This window comes from Anoplolepis gracilipes, chromosome 8 (genome assembly GCF_047496725.1).
Source record: "Anoplolepis gracilipes chromosome 8, ASM4749672v1, whole genome shotgun sequence".
In the NCBI taxonomy this organism is placed as follows: Eukaryota; Metazoa; Arthropoda; class Insecta; order Hymenoptera; family Formicidae; genus Anoplolepis; species Anoplolepis gracilipes.
In genome coordinates, this window is record NC_132977.1 from 2,345,216 (window position 1) to 2,364,176 (window position 18,961).

The window sequence follows — 18,961 nt, forward strand, 5'->3', positions numbered from 1 at the left end:
TTGCACAGAATCTTTTTCTATCTATCCGCTTTATTTTTTTCCCTTCCGTGTTATATATACATTTTGTATATATTTTCAGACGTTCCGTAGCTTTAAAATTTATTGAAATAATTATTTGTTATCGTCAAAGTTTTTTTATTATTCTAAAAATTTCAAAATAATTAGGAATATTATAAAATCTGTGTATATAAGAGAAAGATAGAAAGCTTTTCAATAAGAAAGTACAAGTAGACACGCTGTTATGCAATTCAGGCTGTCAAATAAAATCCTGAAAATTTTTCCGTTTAATAGCCAATCGGATATGACATTATGTTTTCGCATTTTTAATCGAGATTATATCAATTTCAAAATTATCGTCGATAATTGGAATCTTTCAATCGATCAATTAGGGTAAAGTTTTCTTCTTTCCGATTGGCCTCGATTGATATGCGCGTATACATCGCAACGCGATTTCGCCGATTGAAGGTTCTCCCGAATCTCGAAGCTGCCGGCTTGAAGAGGGAGCTGCGTCGCGCATGCGCGGCGCGCCGTTGGCGCTTTCGGCAGTTCGCCGTCGATCATTCTGTCAGCTGGAGGGTCTCGTCAGATGGTGTCGTGAATCCTGTAATATCACATCGATCAGTGCGCGACGGAGATAGAGTCAAGATGAGCGGTGGTATGCCAGAGCTGGGCTCGAAGATCAGCTTGATCTCGAAGGCGGATATTCGCTATGAGGGCCGACTGTTCACCGTCGATCCGCAGGAGTGCACGATCGCCCTAGCTAACGGTGAGTAGCATCGACAAGAATCCAAGATGGAGTCCCGGCCGCGCCGCATCTACCATGCATGATCCGCCGCCAACGCCACCGAGAAATTATCCTCCATTCGTTTCTCCCACCGTACAAGCGCTCCCCTATAATTTTGTCGATTTTAATTACATTGTTATATCGTGAAATTAACTTTCGTGCGATCTCGTCTCGTGTTTTCGCGGATAAACACAGAGGTCACGTCTTCTCGTTGACTCCCGCCTCCGAACTCTGCCAGATCGAGCCGGTCTATTGTCGAGGAGAACCTTTGTTGAAATCGCTAAAGCGGTTGGCTAACGATGACAATTCCCGTTCATCTCGCGCGACCGACATCTACGATTCCTTTGTCACACGTGCTCTCAACTCTTGCGAACAACGGTTCTGCTCGCGAAGCGTTGCCGGTGCTTCGCGATTTATCCGGCAGACATATCGCGTCACAAAACAATCGGGGTCGCAGTGACCTGGTCCCTTCACATAACGGACGTTTTTCCGAGGACACACCGGTTCGAAAGTTTCCATCGTGATGCAAAGCATCTCTGATTTCGCTGAATTTATCAAGCGAACGCGTCGCGTGACTTTTAATCTACACATTCGGTGAATATTTTACCGAGTATCGGATAATCATCGAAATGACTATTGAAGATCATTCAATCTGCTTTATATATATTACGATTATGATTAACTCGGCAATCGTCGCTGGCGAAAATCGTTGCTTAAATCGGTTGTACTTTTTTATATCGCGATGGTTAGTATTAGGTTATTCGAAAATTTTCTATTGTAATCTAATAAATAGTAAGTTTGATAAATTAAAAAAATTATGCAAACTTGTTGGATACAATTTTTAGTGTCGCTTTAATATTTATTATTTAGAATTTTTTAACATTTGTCTATTAGTATGTTATGATGATGATGATAATTTTGAATTTGAATTTGGTATGTAATGCTTAGTATGTAAGGAGGAATGTTTGTCTCTTTCTTTAGAATGTTTACATGTCCTTGATCCCTTTGTCTCATTAATCCAACCTGTAGTCCAAATGACTTTGGAGTGTCTCAAACCTAAGGAACAAATATTATTCTTGGAAATCTACTATACTGAAGTTATATATATATATATATATATATTGATCTCTGTATGTTATGAGTTATATAAAAAAAAGAACATAAAATTTCTCTCCTTTGATGATGATGTTAATTAATATAAAATATCATAAATATTATACAAAATATTAAACAAATATTTGGTACAATAAATTATTATAACATAAGTAATAGTATTGTTTTATATATTTATATATATATATATATATATATATTGTAGTTTGTATGCATTCTATTATTTTAAATTTGTAAAGATTTTTTTTAATGGAAAAGCTTTATTTTAATTATTTTAAAATAACTCAGAAATATACCTCTGACTATATAATATATAATCTATTCAATATTAATATAGTAAGAAATCATAGCAGTATTTCTTGAAAAATTAGAAAAACTTGAATTATTTATTATTTTTTAGTGCGTTCCTTTGGTACTGAAGATCGAGAAACTCAACTTCCTGTGGCACCACAAAATCAGGTGTACGAGTATATTCTATTTCGCGGATCTGACATCAAAGACATCAGAGTTGTCAACAATGTTAGTTCTATTCCCAATGATCCAGCTATTGTGCAGGTAATTATTTTATCAAATTTTCATAATTTTTTGGATAGAAGTATTTGTAAACTTGGCACAAATAATGCCTAAAAGAGTGAAATTAAATATATTACAAATATTAACACATTTTGTTTATAGATGACAGTAACTCCACAGCCATCGATGGGTCAACAATCGTATCAACCGCAGCCTAGTTATGGGCATCCGATGATGAGTCAGATGGGCCCAATGGGTGGCCAATATGGAGCTCCCTATGGCATGGGTATGGGAACCATGGGTCCAGTAATGGGAATGCAGACTGCAGCTAGAGATCCTCGCGGAACAATTAATAAACAGCAAAGTGAGTTGAGCTTGGGCTCCGCTGAACCCAATGCCATCTCTATCCCAAACTCACTGCCAACGGCCAATATCGACCCATTACCAAAAGATCAATCTCTGGAAGATGGTAAACTGTTTTTGCTATGAAATATCCCTTGCTGGCATGCTTCTTGCTGCTCCTGCTTTGGTAATGCTTGCAAAACTTTTTTTTTATTGAGCATTGTTTATTAAAAATTAGTATAATGTATACATTATGGTATGTTATAGCATTTTTTTATATTTATGATTAATTTTACAACAACAAAATTTAAACTCTTTTCTATTAACTAGACTTCACTCTTACATGCTATTATTTCTAGTATTCTGCAAGCTTCACTTTTCGCATCTATCTATTCTTTACACATGCATTTTACAATATTACTTGAGTAAATTTTGCACATTTATGCATGATAAAATTTCTATATAAAAATTGCTATTTAAAAATCTTAATATTTTGATAAATTTAAAAAAATAATTTTAATAGTGGCTATTTAAATTTGTATAACTTGCATAACTTATTGTGAACTTTTTTATTTGATGATTTTTAAGATTAATGCATGATATTTTTTGCATATGCATTTATCAATTTTATTCCATTTATGCTTATGTCATAACCAAAAACAAAATAGCAAGAACAGTAACAATGAACAATAGTAATTGTTGAAAAATCCTCGAGAGATTTCTTTTACATTTTATACATAAAACTTTTGTAGACACATACAATCTTTTATTTTAAATTGGGAATGAAAAGTTTGTTTTAATTTCTTATTACTAAAGTTTCTTATACTAAAGTGTTGAATTAGAAATGCTTACATCTTCGATCTGCTATTATTGTTCTGTCATATTTGTAAAAATATACATTACTTGATGTACTTATTTTGAAAAAAATAGGTGTATTGGATCTCATTAGTGGTGGTTCTCGTTCTACCACTCCTACATCCTCCTTATTAACGAGGAAAAGCCCAACTATGGATCAAGGTATTCAGGTAGGACATGAACAGCAATCGCAGCAGAGTAGTAACATTGGAAAAATGAATGACAAGTCAAACATCAGGACCGTCCAACCACCTCGTCGAGACCATGACAGGTATCTGTAATTCTTACTTAAGAATTCAGATTCTTTTTGTGCTTATATAATAAACAAAAGATTACTTTTAGTAACAGTTTTATTTGTTTAGAATTGATATTAGAAATGATTGCATATGTAACTTATCATATTTTATTTTTAGTTATCGTTTAGTGCTGGCTTTTCTAATTAAAAATTTAGAGAACAATTTTATATATATACACACATTATTTATTACAGTTATTTTTAATATAATTTGATAACCAAATTGTAAAGCAGAATTTTAATAAAATATTTTTTGTATGTGTAGTCACGGAGCTAAAGGCAACATGGGCATGTCTCAATTTAACGATGGAAAGAGAGACATGATGAAGCAAGATGGTCATAATCAAGGTCATAACCAAGGTCATAACCAAGGTCCTCGAGGTAATCGCGGTCCCCATCCCCAAGGCTGGGTGAATCGTGGCAACATGAGAGGTAGAGGAGGAGGAGGAGGTAGAGGGCGCGGTAATTTCCGTACGATTCAAGCAGGCAACGCTGGTGCCAAGCCTAAGAATACACTCAAATTTGACAATGACTATGATTTCGAGCAAGCGAACACTGAATTCGAAGAATTGAGGTAAGAATAAAAATGTTCATTGAATATTAACTCTGCATGGTTACGTGCCGGATTCATTTCAAGTAATCATTGAAATGACCAATGTGGATACCATGCAAAAGTAAATCAATGCGAATTTAAAGCAATCATATATCACATATGAATGGCTTACGCGTCGCATTAACATTGTCACATAATAAAATTACTTTTAATGATATAATAAAATAAAATAATATAAAATAATAAAATAAAAATTGTTTTATATATTTTAGATCGCAATTAGCAAAGACGAAAATTGATGGTGCTGACAACGAGAAAAAAGACGACAGTGGGAATGAAACAGGTGCCGGTGAAGGTGAACCTGAAGAAGAACCGGAGATTGTTCATTATGATAAATCAAAGTCATTCTTTGATAATATTAGCTGTGAAGCTGTCGAAAGGAGTAAAGGGTATGCATTATTAATATATATATAAATGTTCAGTGAATATAATTACTCTATTGAAAAAATCAATACAACAGCATCCTAACACACGCATATTTGTTTAAAGATTTATAAAAATATAAAAAAATTCAAGAGTATTGAATCCAGGCTTTCCTAAGTTAATTTTAATTAAAGTACAAATTAAATTTTCTCAACTTTAAAATTAATTCTTTTATAAAACGAAATGACTGCATATTAGATTCTTTAATTATTTCCTCACATCAGTTTGTGAGATATTTTACATAACATAATATTTTACATCTTTTAGGCGATTCCAACGTACAGATTGGAGAACGGAACGAAAGCTGAATTCGGAAACGTTTGGCGTGGCTTCCACGAGACGCGGAGGATTCCGTGGCCGTGGCTATTTTACTCGCGGAATGGGAGGAAATATGTACAGAGGCAGCGGTGGTGGCGGCGGCAACCCCGGTGGTTTCCGAGGTGGTTATCGAGGTAACAGGGGTGGTAATCGGAAGCCACCTAACCAACTACAGAGTAATACGGTGAGTCAAAATCGCGCGACCAACGAACAGTCTGCCTCTCAATCGCAGACGAACGTTATTTAAATATAAAGGAAGAGTGTAATGTTTGTCACACCGGTACGGCGTAAAAGAGTATAAGTAATATGCCGCGAAGTATGAGCGATGCGCTATTATATATAAGTATTGAACTATAGATTAAGATTTTTACGATATGTGGTCTACCGTTATGGACTGATTTGGGTTAGAATTTGGCAATCGAATAACAAAAGATACAACGCGGCCGGCGTAAATGTAGATTATATTGTATAAGAAAACACGCCTTTTTTTTTCTTGCAAGCGCCGAACCGGTGGTTATGTATGGAGTTAGATGACAAGAATCGCACATATGGACGTTTTTCTGGCGCATATGACTCTTTGCATCGATATTTTGCGACTAGATGATTGAAGAAGGTACTTTTAAAGACAAATTTTCTTACTGCTTAGTCGACAATGATCACGATGAGTTGGCGTTAAGAAAAAAAAAAAGATACATTTTCGTCAGGGAAGTAAAGTCAATTACAACTAGGATGTTGTTCCTTCTTTTTTATATTGATACTTATTTGTGGATTTGGATAAGAATTTGGGGAAGCAAATTACTTAGGAAAGGAAATATAGTCATAAGTTTTATTTAGTTAAAAGTATGTGTCCATTGATAAAATTCTTAATATGATAATTTGAAGCCACTTTAAACAAATTGGTATGTAGTTAGGGAAAATTGTACAATTCGATCGTGATCATTCTTCAGTCCGGTTTTCTCAAGACTTGACTATAAATAATTATGGAATGGCTTTATGATGATGGTGACTTGATGATACTAGTCGTTATGGAATAGCTGGTTTGTATCCGTATATCGGAAGTGGATGGCAATAGACGTATAAAAGTACTTTCTCGTCAAAGTATGTAAAAATCGATTGTATCTAATTGCATTTGAGAATAGAAATACTGTGAAATATATAGTACAAGGTAAATTGGCTAAAAAAGATATCCTTTTATTTCATTTTGTTTCTTTTTTTTTTTTTTTTTTTTTTTTTGAGCATACGCAGACAAAATTTTTCGAGTGCTTAGCATGAAGTTTATGTAAACATATAATTTTATTAAGGTAGATGAGTATATAATAAGTGGGAAAATGAGGGAAAACCAATTTATACAGAATTTTTGTATTATTAAATTGGAAGCTTGCGGTCTGTTTATTCTTTCTTTGTAAGATCTGCGTCTAGAATTATGAAAGCTGTAAGCGTCAGTCGTATTGTTGTAAGTAGCTAAGTTCTAAATCATGTTACATTATTATTATCGTGTTTTAAACTAGGATTCCTCGATTGCTGTCGAATATATTGAATATATACCTTCAACAAATAAAGCTCTAAATTTATATTATATAATTACAATAATAAATTATATTAAATTCATAATTATATTTAGAGTGCACCTATTAAAATCGACGTTTTGCAAAGGTGTACACATTATTTATAATTATATCTTGTATCTCAAGCTTATATATTAAATCAATATATTTTGCCAATTATATATGTATATCTTTTTTATATTGTTTCTTCTTTATATGTATATACATATATGAAGTAATATATATTTAAATAATTTATGTAAAATAACTATCATAATTGAGTTTTTTTTATAAATTTATTCAATTTACCGTTCTAGTCTTGAAACGAGAACAATTTTCTGTATATATAAACAACGAACTGAATTTGTCCGCGTCAAGTATAAAAAGTTTAAATATAAAAGTGAATCATGGCAAAGATTTCCAAAGCGTAAAATGTATAAAGGTAATTTTTGTCGTTCGATTTTGTAATTGTAGAGTCGATTATTCACACTTTCGAAGAATCCTTTTTGATACACGACGATACAGCGCGTAGAATTGTGTTAAATCGCGAATAAGACTAAAAGCATAATAATGTCCTTAAAGATATAAGACGTGGAAGAAACAGAATAAGAATATTATTTGCGACTATTATTTTTCTATGGCTCGTACAGAGTCCAACTCATACAGATATTATATAAATACATACATAAAAACATACACACACATACACACATAATTTGAAATTTATATAACTGATAAGCAAATCTCCAATAAGCTATCAGAGGAAACGCAGAGTAAAATAAAAAGAATCATAGAAAATATAAAACAAAATACGCAAATAGAAAATACGGTGAGAAAATTTAACTTTTAAGTTTTATGCCTCGTACATATAAAAAAAAAAAAAATAAAATAATATACGCGAGAATGAATTTTTGTTTTGTACAGCGGATATATTGTGATTCCCGATGCTGAATAATATTGAAATGATGAAATAACACGTCGTCGTGTCATTTCTAATCTCCTACGCACTTCTTTCCATAGTATTCAAGTGTGAAATAAAAGATTTCTTTCTTGTTTCTTCACAAAATTGTAATGTCGAGAAAATATTGTAAAATATTCATACAGATCCTTCTCTTGTGCTTTCTCTTCGATGAATGCAAACGTCAGAATTTTATGGATTTAAATGCCGGATTAAGTGAATTTAAATGAACGATTTGAAATGTAAAAGATAAGTATTGTGCGGTTTCCCAAAAAAAAAAAAAAAAGAAAGAGATGTACTTGGATGTAAATAGAATTATATAACGTCTTTAATACACACACGTAGGACTAACGTATGTTAAATACAAGGCTATCGTGTGCTTGATGCTACTGAAATGCGCTGCGTATTATATACGATGTGATTAAAATGTGCGTAAAAAATTGCGTCTTCCACGCGTACATCCAGTGTTTTTTTAAATGCTTGGTAAGCGATACTAACTAGAGTGATTTATTATTATCGTCCTTCCATAGATTAACAGGTCGCGTTAGTTTATCGTGACTCGAACATACTGGGAGCAATTATGTCTTTCTATTTCTGCACATATGGACTTGTGTTTTTGTTTTTAAATGGCGCATTTAAATAGCTCGAAAATGATTGTCGCATACTACTAATGTGCACACTGAAACTTTCAAAACTTCTAGCATCAACGTAACTGAAATTCCCACATCACACTTCCTCTATTTATAACGAATTTTGGAGCTTACAGGATATAAGGAATTAAGTAAAGTGCTCATATAAATCTATAAAATTTGCATGAGATTTTAAGTTCTTGCTTCTATATATCGATATATCGATTATTTTTCAAAACATTTATTATAAATTTCTTTATCACAAAAATATCTGTATACATACAATCTAACATTTCGATTAAAAAAGAAAATTAATTCAGATACGTACGCAATGTGTCAAAAAATTATGATAGAAATATGGACCAGCGCGCGAGTATAGCCATAGATGGCAGAAAATGCGTATAAAATTTCTTAATATGAAATAATCCACGGAGGATACATGAATATAATACGCGAAAGAAGATCTTTAAAATATCGCGACAACTTTCGCTTTACAACTGCATATTGCGCTTCCGGTGTTTGTGCGTGAAATGTCTTCATACGCGAAGTCTCTTCGATTGATAACGCGTCCACCACGTGGACGTTGCGTGGGGTTTTTTTGGCGCTAAGTAGAACAAGAGAGAGAGATCACGGTCAAGCCCTTGTATAATTATCAGGCACAGCTCATCAGGCCTGTTCTACTGTTGTCGCAGACTTCCCTTATCGCGCGACCTTTCACGACTTTAACGTCGACGTGTGAAAAGTTGTTCTTGTAGTGACGACGTAGTGTTTGCGGATTCGGCATGTAAACCTCGTAAGGCGCTCTACCGTTCTCGATGACCCAAATACTGCCGGATTCGCCGGTCCTCAATATTGTCATTAGACCCTGTGCGACTACGTAAGGTCTGAAAAAAAAGTATTAATGATTAAATAACAAAACATTGAGAGACAAAATTTGTATAAATCGAGAAATTTATCTCCCGAGTTGGTGATAACATATAATCACCGAAGGAGAAAGATGTAATGTTCCACTACAGGGTCGGATTTACAAATTAAACGCGAGCTACATTTTAAACAGCTATATCTTTGCGAGGAAACTCACGGGGATTTAGAGAAAAGTACTTGTAAATAATTTATTTACGATTAAAATAATTGCGCAGCGAATATATCGAAATCTAACGCTCTTATCTGACTGATTCATCTATCATGTCGATTGTAAAGATAGTAGCAACGGTATAGCTTACGTCTGTATTGAGAATTGTTCAAGATTTTTGACGAAATCCGCCTTCATGACTCTGGAGAGCAGTTTGTTGGGGCTATCTACCGTCAGGGCGGTTTCCGTTAGTCCTGGACACAAAGTTATCACGGTAACACCGGTCCTCTCGTAGTGATCCTGTCAAGAAGTATGATGGAACATTGATGAATGATAAAAATTCAAGACTTCGATATCTCTTATAATTTAATAGAACGCTCTAACATATATGACATTAGTAAGAGTTTTATACAAATGGCCAATTACATAGTACTTGCTTAAGTAATTGAAACACTTATAACTATATATGTTTAATTCTTTATATATATATAATTACCGAAAGAGATTCTGATAAACCGATGACGGCGTGTTTTGTGGCAGTATAGACCGGAAGCTGAGCCGTATTTCTAATATCCGTGTGTTGGCTCACATTCACCAAGACACCACCATGACCACCCGTGTCTCTACTCATGTATTTCATAGCTAACATCGCGGTGCTGACCATGCCACCCTATAAGATATATACCGATATTACATTAGGGTTTAAAGAATCTTCGGTTTTTATTATTACTCTTATTAATGACATTTACTTTTTAATTCTTGTATATTTGCTTATGCGCAATGTGCTTAGAAAATCATTTCACAGCAACAATCTTGAAGAGCTAATTGAAATGTAAAAAATATAAGATATTCAAGGTCTTAGAAAAATATCGTGTAAAAGCACAGGGTAAGGAAATCATGAAATTAAAAAAAAATTATCATTAATGACATTAATAAATTACTAATAAATCAATAGATTGTTATTAATGAGACTCACAATATTCACCGCGATTTCCCTTTCCCATCTTCGCTCGTCCAAAACTCCGGCGTTATTTATCACGATGTCAATGTTTCCCAACAACGACGATGCTTCTTCGAAAGCGTCTACAAATTGATATGGCAAACCCAAAATAAGATAATGATACTCGATGGGAGGTTTAGCGATTAAAAATGGTTTGAATAAACATCTGTACGCGATTTCGGAATCTTGCTCTATATTTACCAGCCATTTGCTTGTGATTAGATACGTCGGCGTGTATAAAGTGCACCTTCTTTTCGCGACAAGATTTTTCGATACCGAGTGCGATTCGTTTGCCGGCTTCAACATCGATGTCTAATATAATTACTTTCTGCAACAAATATAAATAAAAAATATAACAATGACGATAATATTGATACATATGTATAGAAGAGAAAGAGAGAGAACGTATCTCTCCTCTCTTAATATCATTTTATAGATTTAATAAGGACTTAGAAGAAAAAAATATATCCTGTATTTAAGACGTGATAAAAAATCATTTTTTAATTTATACAAAATTTTTATAAGTATTTTAATAAAATTATTTATAAATATAAAGCTTTTATAAGTATTTTTATAGATACAATTTTTTTTAATTTTTGTAATTTTGTTATTTTAATCATTACACTTACATTTGCTCCGTGTTTTATAAAATGATTGAGGAAAGCATGACCCAATCCTGCTGCACCACCAGTTATCAGAACATTTTTGCCAGAAACGATGCAATTGATTGCTTCTATTTCCCTCGCTCTTTCGGATGCTGACGAACGTCGACGAAACGACCTCGGACTTGAATCTGTAATAAAAAATTTACTCAATAAATGGAAAAGAAAATTCATTTTAATAGATTGAAAAAATTAGAGCAGATTGATTTGTTGTGTTATTTAACATTATATTGTATATTATATTTATGTTTATTATTATTTATATGAAATTAAATGTGAAGATCACTAAAAAAGAGAAAGTAAAAAAAAAAAACATTCATATTTTTTTAACAATGGTTTATTTATTATTTAATATTTATTGTTAATAATTATCCATTGATTTATATAACAACTATATCCAGATCACATATCGTGAAAAAAATAAAATGTTCCTGTCAATCCGAATTTTTAAAGATTAGTCAAATCTATCTGTTTTATTTTTAACATTTGAAATATTTAATAAATACAATAACTTTTCACACTTTTATTTATATATCTCATTAATAAAATATTATATATAGTAAAACATCTAACAAAATTTAAAAATATATTTTTAACAGCTTTTGGATTTTTCTGTACTTTTAAAGAAGTAAATTTAAATTTTAAAACTTTGTAATATTTGTAAACTTTTTTTCGCGTATAATGTAAATTTATTATGTTTTAGCTTTCCAAAAGAACAATTTGTTGACAACAGTATTGCATTTTTTTCAATAAATGTCACATTTCAATAAATATCTTTTGTACAATTTTTGTAAAATTTTACAATACATCTCGAATATCCAAAGAATTTCACAGGATTCAAGAATCGATTTTTTATCGCACATTTTTTTCATCGTCGAGGCACTTTATCGCAAGTGATTTCGGGCAGATACATATGTTCCATGACAGAATCAAACGTACCCATTTTATTCTCTATATAAACGAAACTGTTATAAATATTTAAAGATAGGCACAGCTAATTCTCGAAGAGCTTAGTAAATAAAGTTGAGGCGAGAACTCGTGTTAATACGTGTAAGTTTTAACTGAACTTTAAGACGTTTCTCCAAGTGTTTATATATGCAGTAAGCAGCGATGTGGGATTCTACGATACAGCGATTTCATCGCGGTGGGGATGTACAAATGGACTTTGGATCAATGAATAGATCAAACGATTACGATCTTTTAAAAAGTTTTTTTTAATTTAAAATTTTTCTATATTGTCAATAGTTTCAGAAACTTAAAAATTGACTATTGTTTTGCGTTAAACTGATATTCAACAAAAATGTTTGAGTGTACATTAAAATAATCGTTTATATAGAAATATTATTAGATTTATTATTAGATTAATAGATGATTTAAATTTTTTGCAAAAAAAAAAAACCTTTTTTAAATATATTATTTTATATGTGATTCCTGAAATAAGAAAAAACATGATAGTCGTTTACGTGACGAGTAGTTTATCAGCAAACATATGTTATCTTCGTGAATTTTGAATCTGGAGCGAAATAGACCTCAAAATATTGAATTCAGGGGGCTCAATAATATAAAAAACAGCACGTTTTTGTAATAAATAATTTATTTCCAAAAATTGTTATTTTCGATACGTTTTACGATTTCTTAATCATTGAATTAATCATGATTCTACGTCTTTTCATTATTATCTCTGGTTTATCTTCCCTTTCGCTAGACTAACCAGATACATCTCTTGTCGTTCTCTTTTCGCGCCGCGTTCTCGATAGCATTTTCCCTAATTAACCCCTTCCGCGGAGGCTAATTAATCGCATCGCGTCGGCAACCCGCTTTCCGATAGTGGACATACCAGACATAAATCGAGAAACATCGTTTATAGATGTACTTTTCCTTTTACTTGAGGATAATATAGTATAGTTATTATATCATGATTCAAGTAATGCGTCGCATTAGATGATTGGATTTCCTAGAATTATGCGTTTGTTTTTTACGCACTATTAGCAATGCATTTTACTAATATAAGAAATTCTTAGGTTTTGTAATCAAAATGTTTATATTTTATGGAAAATCCATAAAATTTCTAATTGATTATTCAACCTGCTTATAAAAGATAACACAATTCTTGTATATTCTTATGCTTATATACACGAGATATTTTAGAAAAAAGTGATTAAATACTCATAAGGTAATATAATGAAAAATATTAACATAAAACATGCTAAAAATGCAGTTAATGTTGAGTGGCAAGTGAGATTAAAATTTATTAAAACGCACCCTAGCTACGTGCATTTTTTAGGCTTTTTCACGAAATATTTGTTTTGCATATTTGATCTCACCCCGGCGAGCTGTTCCATTAATAAAAATTTATCACAGCTACGGGACGCAGAACTGGCTGGTGGATCATATATTCGCAGCACGAGGGACAATGGGAAGAAATATTTTCGCGCTCTTTGCATGTGCGGATGAAATAACTCTCACAATCAAACAATATGTGTCTTCATAATATTTTTAAATTAATTCCCGTTTTGATTAGTAGTTCTCCGTTCATTTTAACTGCACCTTTAGCAATTACCATTTCTCCTCTCTTTCTTCAAGATCTAAATATGCGTACGTTACGTTTTTAAATAAAAAACACAAGAAAGTAATGATGCAGACTTTATACAAACGATTGCACGTGACATCTTTATATCATTTTTATAGATTAAAACATACTTAAATTGCGTATTTTATTAAAAAATGACGCAGTAATGGCGTACGACACTTGAGATAAGGGGCGTCATATGATCTATAAAATGGCGACTATAAACTATAAATTAATAACTAAAAGGTCAAATCCAAAGCGAACTTTCGTTTCCGCGAATATTTAATATGCGATGATCACATGATAACGTTTTTGCTTATCGAATCCAAACTCACATATAATTGTACTGTTGCGATGAACATAGAAAAGAAAAATGCGCAATAAGAAATTATCGATCGCCTTATCGTCGGCAGTCGACTCTAATCAAATATGTGGCTGACCTTATGTGTCATTACGTGGTAGTCTTTTTACATTCTCGAGTTCGGGAATACAGATAATGCGAAAATTCAGAAAAATTGCGCAAGTATTTAGCTTAGATAATTGCTGCAACGGAAGCAAGTTTTTATTTAATTATTTTATTATTAGCTAAATTATACACAAGACATTTACTAACGTCGGATGTATCGTTTTTACCTTTTCTGTCCTAATTTATTAGATATATACGTGTAAAGAGTTTAATGCTAAAAAAAAAGGGAAGGAAAAAAACCGTGAAGGGAAAAACTGATGATTGCTGCGTTCCTGTAATATTTTCAAATTATCTGGCGCTCTATCATCAATCGTTCGTAGTATCGGCGAACTTTAGAAATAACGCACTCGGTGCAGTCGTGTGGCACAAAGCGGTGATAAGAGCTTGACGTGCGCACAGCTCGCGCTCGCTGCGTCTTATCAATAGAAAAAGTGTACTTGACGTCCGGTCGGCGTCGCGCCGACGATAAATTAACGAAGGATCTGCGCGGAGGAATCAGCCTCGGACAGATACTAACCGGCACGAGTCGGTCTCTGATCGAACTTTACTCCGAATCGAGACAAAAGTAATTTCTCTTTTACGATGTTTGTTTAATTATCGTGTCATATTGCGCATTACGAAAGCGTACGATTCTCCCTTGTGTGCATTTATGCGTATTATTTATTTGCATCAATTGGGAGGTGCATCAGTTTACGCCGACGAAAGATTACAGTTTTGTCAAGCAATTAATATCTGGTCCAATGACAGTAGTTTGTGGCATATTATTTATATATATTATATTATCATCGTTAAATGTGATTATTTTCTTATTTTTTTTTTTTTTTTTACACAGTGGCAAATTTAAATTTGTGTAGCCTGAAGAAATATTTTACATCAATCAATTACTTTTCCCTTATTACATATATTGGAATATATTTATCTATTGTCATTTTTTCATGAATATATTATGAATATATTATATACTTTTTAAAAACATATACGCGCGTGTGTATAAAATTTTCTATGTATTTTGTATATTATATAGATTTAATGTGTGTATTTATGTGCGTTATATGTATATATATGCATCATTCTACAACTCATCAAATTGATATAAATTATTTTTATGAAACATTATTCTATTGTACTTTAAATTTGGTTCTAAAACGTGAGAAAGATGAGATATAAAAAGGAGATAACGATAAAAATGAGATGAGATATATAACAATAAAAACGTCATGTGAAACAAAATGAAGAGATATATATAACAGTTTTATATATATTTTATATATATTCTATTGTTATATATTAAGCACACAAATATTTCATATTACAATTTCAATTAATTAGTAATAGATTTATCAAGCAAGATATTTTCACTAAAAACTATAATATATTGATATTATGTATATATATTTGTTACACGAATTGACACACTGAAAAAAAATTTACTTAATCTAAAAAAATATTTAGTTCGATACGTTCAAACAAGTATTTATTTAAATTAAGCAAAAATATATTTGAATTAGTAAAATATATTGACTATTTTACTATTCAGCAATATATTTTATTGATTCAAATATGTTTTTGCTTAATTTAAATAAATACTTATTTGAACGTATTGAACTAAATATTTTTTTAGATTAAATTAATTTTTTTTCAGTGCATGTGAAATATTTAATTTTCCAACAACTTCTTATTAATTTTCCTTCTCGTCGACTTCGGTTTTCTTCTGCGGTAAAGTGTCGGGAAGCAATATCTCGTAAACTGGTTTTCCATCCTCGTTAATCCACACGCTCCCATTTTGCGCGCAACGGATTACATATATCAATCCATGAGCGACGCTCTCCACCCTATTTTGACAGAGTTTATTTTCACATTTTATGCAAATTTCGAGAGCCAAAAAAATATGCATTATTAGTAATCTTACTTCTGCGGTCGATATTTCTGCAAAATGTCAGTGCTCGAAACACCTTGCGGCAGATCTTCCACGACTGGTCTACCGGTCAAACCAGGGCACAGAACAATTACTTTTACATTAGTTCTCTCATAGTGATAAGGTTGCTGCAAAGTCAAAAATATATTAGAATAGGACTCATTAGAAGAAAAAGTCTCTTTTTTTTCTGAGATATTTTTTACATAAAGTACTTTAGAAATCATATTATCATCGAAATTTTAATTTAAAAAGATTTCTTGCTAAAAGACTATAAAGAACGAAACAGAGATTAATTCTTACTTATACAATTAATCATATTATTAAAATTAAAATATATTATACATATATGTATTTTGACTTTCGTAACTTTCTGTTTTTAAAAAATCTATCTAAATATATTTCTTTCTTTATTAATTTTTTTATTATGCTAGGATTTATATGATATATTTCGTCTATAAATACTCACTGCAAAAGACCGGCTGAAACTAACTACAGCGTGTTTCGTAGCAGAATATACTGGAAGCTGAGATACGGCTTGTAATCCGGCAATAGACGAAATATTTACGATGACACCACCTTTACCTCCAGAGTCCTTTCGCATTTGTTGAATTCCCAGGAGAGTCCCACGAATTACTGCTGTCTATAATAATAAGATTAATATTTCAAAAAAATCTTATTTTATTTAAGATTACCTTATTACACAGTTTTACATACAATTAAAATATAATAAGTCATATTTAAGTTTCGTATTTATAAGCTTTTCTTTTAGTTACATAATAATTAAAAGAAAAGCTTATCTTTTTATATTCACAATATATTCATGAAAAAGGGACAATAAATAAATATATTTTAATATATATAATATAAGGAAAGAGAAATATTGATTAATGTAAAATATTTCTTTAGGCCACACAAATTTAAATCTGCCATTGCATAAAAAAATAAGAAAATCATATTATATGTAATTTATAACTGTGTAAAAGCTTGCTTATATGTAATTGTGTCTACATTGCCATTGCAATTCCATATATTGTAGAAAAGATTATTCTATCAAAATATTTCGCGATATATACATCTGAACTCAATTTTCTTAAACTTAATGCAAAATTATTAAATACTAAATTAAAACAAAATAGTGGAAAAAAACTTACCACATTAACATCGATAGTTCTGGAAAAATCAACTTCGTTTATCACGCCAACATTATTTACTAAAATGTCGAGCCCACCGAGAATGTTAATTGCCTCTTTGAACGCGGCTGTAATAAGAAAGTTTCAACTTTAAACAGACATCGATCAATCGTATGCGAAAATTGCAATAAGCAAAAATGAAATAAGCTTAAAGATTATTTACGTGCAAGTAATTAATTTGCGTATTAATAAAGTATACATTATTAACGTAAAGTGGACTATGTGATTTGGAAATATTAAAGTATGCTAAAAAAATCCTTTATAGTAAATATTTTATTTTTATTTATATATATAATACTTACCATCGAATTCAGAATTATTCGTCACATCGCAATGCAAAAATATAGCTCGTTTGCGGCCAAACTCATTATTTAAATTCTCTACAGCTTGTTCCCCGTGAGATTGTCGAATATCGATCAAAACTATAATCTAAAAGTATTTACGCTTCTATTGTATAAAAAGTGATTTAGGTACATGCGTTTCATGAATATTTCAGAATTATTATATGCCACATGATTTACATTTTACTGATTGGAGGAATTTTTATTTTTCGTTCACTAATAACAACTTTATCTTTATAAATGAAAATAACATTACTCATATTTTTGAATGATAAACACTATCATTTATTTTTTTATATAAATTACATATATAAATATGCAACAGTCAAGTATTTCTACGCTTTTCGTATTTCAAATTAATTTCGAAAACTATCAAGTAATAATGATGGAAATTTATCAAATAATTCTAAAGAATTTTAACTTGATATATGTAATTGTTCATATCTAAAATATTTCTATGTAATTTTTTATTATGTATAGAAAAATTTATCCATTTAAATTATATTAAAATATATGTAAAATATATTAATTTATACATATTTATATTTATATTAATTTATATATTAATTTATACTCTAAATAAAATGTAATAAGATAGGAAATTAATTAGATAATAATTTTACCGAACGCAAACAAAATTTTCATATTTTCCACATTTATAACCAAGGATAGAGACATGGTTTATCAATGAAAGTGATAATATAATATCAGAAATTGTAGGTCGAAAAACTATATTGACATTTAACTATGCTATTAATCTTTATAAGAATTGATTATACTTTCAGTGATAAAAAAAGACGATAACAAAACATGTAATACTGTTGCAAATGAATATTTTTGAGAATAAAGAGAACGTATAATGATGTGTGTGAAGGAGGATTTATTATTAAATAATATTGGAGAGGCATTGATATCACATATACCTATATATATATATATATATATATATATATATATATATATCATTATTAAATAATAACGTACCGAGGCGCCATTTCGTAGCAGTTCCCTGCTAAATGTCAAACCCAAATCACTTGCCGCTCCAGTCACTATAACTCGTTTATCTTTGATCTGCATCTTTCCTTTAATCAGCTCTACTTATCTTTCCTGAATTTACTCTTCACTTATAAAAGGACACGATAAAACTTATCAATTTTTGTTCGCAAATTTTTATATCAAATGAATTTTATTTGAAACAATTAATTTCACGTAATCGACAAGCAGAGATGTTTCTTTGGATGCTGTGATCACCAGCTGCGAATCTTCGGTTGGTCTGAGAACCTCCTTGAATTGATAAAATCCACTGTTTTCGTTTGACGATCTTTGACCTCGCGATCTGCTTGTGACGTTCGGTTTATC

The 18,961-nt window shown here is 31.2% G+C and overlaps 2 protein-coding genes across 3 annotated transcripts; one reads left to right on the forward strand and one right to left on the reverse strand.

Moving 5' to 3' along the window:
- The first annotated feature begins 538 nt into the window (after nucleotides 1-538).
- Nucleotides 539-7,776, forward strand: Tral (LSM14 family protein trailer hitch). 2 transcript variants are annotated; one of them, XM_072897912.1, is made up of 7 exons: nucleotides 539-766; nucleotides 2,298-2,452; nucleotides 2,573-2,879; nucleotides 3,683-3,878; nucleotides 4,168-4,476; nucleotides 4,728-4,904; nucleotides 5,206-7,776. In XM_072897912.1, the coding sequence occupies exons 1-7, from the start codon at nucleotides 646-648 to the stop codon at nucleotides 5,501-5,503; spliced, it is 1,563 nt and encodes a 520-aa protein (XP_072754013.1). In that variant the 5' UTR covers nucleotides 539-645; the 3' UTR covers nucleotides 5,504-7,776. The 2 variants fall into 2 exon arrangements, with proteins under 2 accessions (XP_072754013.1, XP_072754014.1); XM_072897913.1 differs by having other exon boundaries at nucleotides 540-766; nucleotides 2,573-2,774.
- Nucleotides 6,456-18,886, reverse strand: LOC140668799 (uncharacterized). Its single transcript, XM_072898113.1, has 12 exons — nucleotides 18,587-18,886; nucleotides 17,564-17,690; nucleotides 17,223-17,329; nucleotides 16,538-16,711; nucleotides 16,066-16,199; nucleotides 15,837-15,988; nucleotides 11,089-11,252; nucleotides 10,661-10,787; nucleotides 10,436-10,542; nucleotides 9,956-10,129; nucleotides 9,611-9,759; nucleotides 6,456-9,271 (listed from the first exon to the last, which is right to left on the reverse strand). Exons 1-12 carry the CDS (start codon nucleotides 18,677-18,679, stop codon nucleotides 9,040-9,042), a joined length of 1,740 nt encoding a protein of 579 aa, XP_072754214.1. The 5' UTR covers nucleotides 18,680-18,886; the 3' UTR covers nucleotides 6,456-9,039.
- Nucleotides 18,887-18,961: the final 75 nt, after the last annotated feature.

Excerpts from the sequence above, each read along its gene's own strand:
- Tral (XM_072897912.1), top strand. The coding sequence starts at position 646 with ATGAGCGGTGGTATGCCAGAGCTGGGCTCGAAGATCAGCTTGATCTCG. Across the intron at positions 2,453-2,572 it reads ATGATCCAGCTATTGTGCAG|ATGACAGTAACTCCACAGCC; the intron begins GTAATTATTTTA and ends TTTTGTTTATAG. Across the intron at positions 4,477-4,727 it reads ACTGAATTCGAAGAATTGAG|ATCGCAATTAGCAAAGACGA; the intron begins GTAAGAATAAAA and ends TATATATTTTAG.
- LOC140668799 (XM_072898113.1), bottom strand. The coding sequence starts at position 18,679 with ATGCAGATCAAAGATAAACGAGTTATAGTGACTGGAGCGGCAAGTGAT. Across the intron at positions 17,330-17,563 it reads GAATAATTCTGAATTCGATG|CCGCGTTCAAAGAGGCAATT; the intron begins GTAAGTATTATA and ends TTCTTATTACAG. Across the intron at positions 15,989-16,065 it reads CAGAAATATCGACCGCAGAA|GGTGGAGAGCGTCGCTCATG; the intron begins GTAAGATTACTA and ends CTGTCAAAATAG.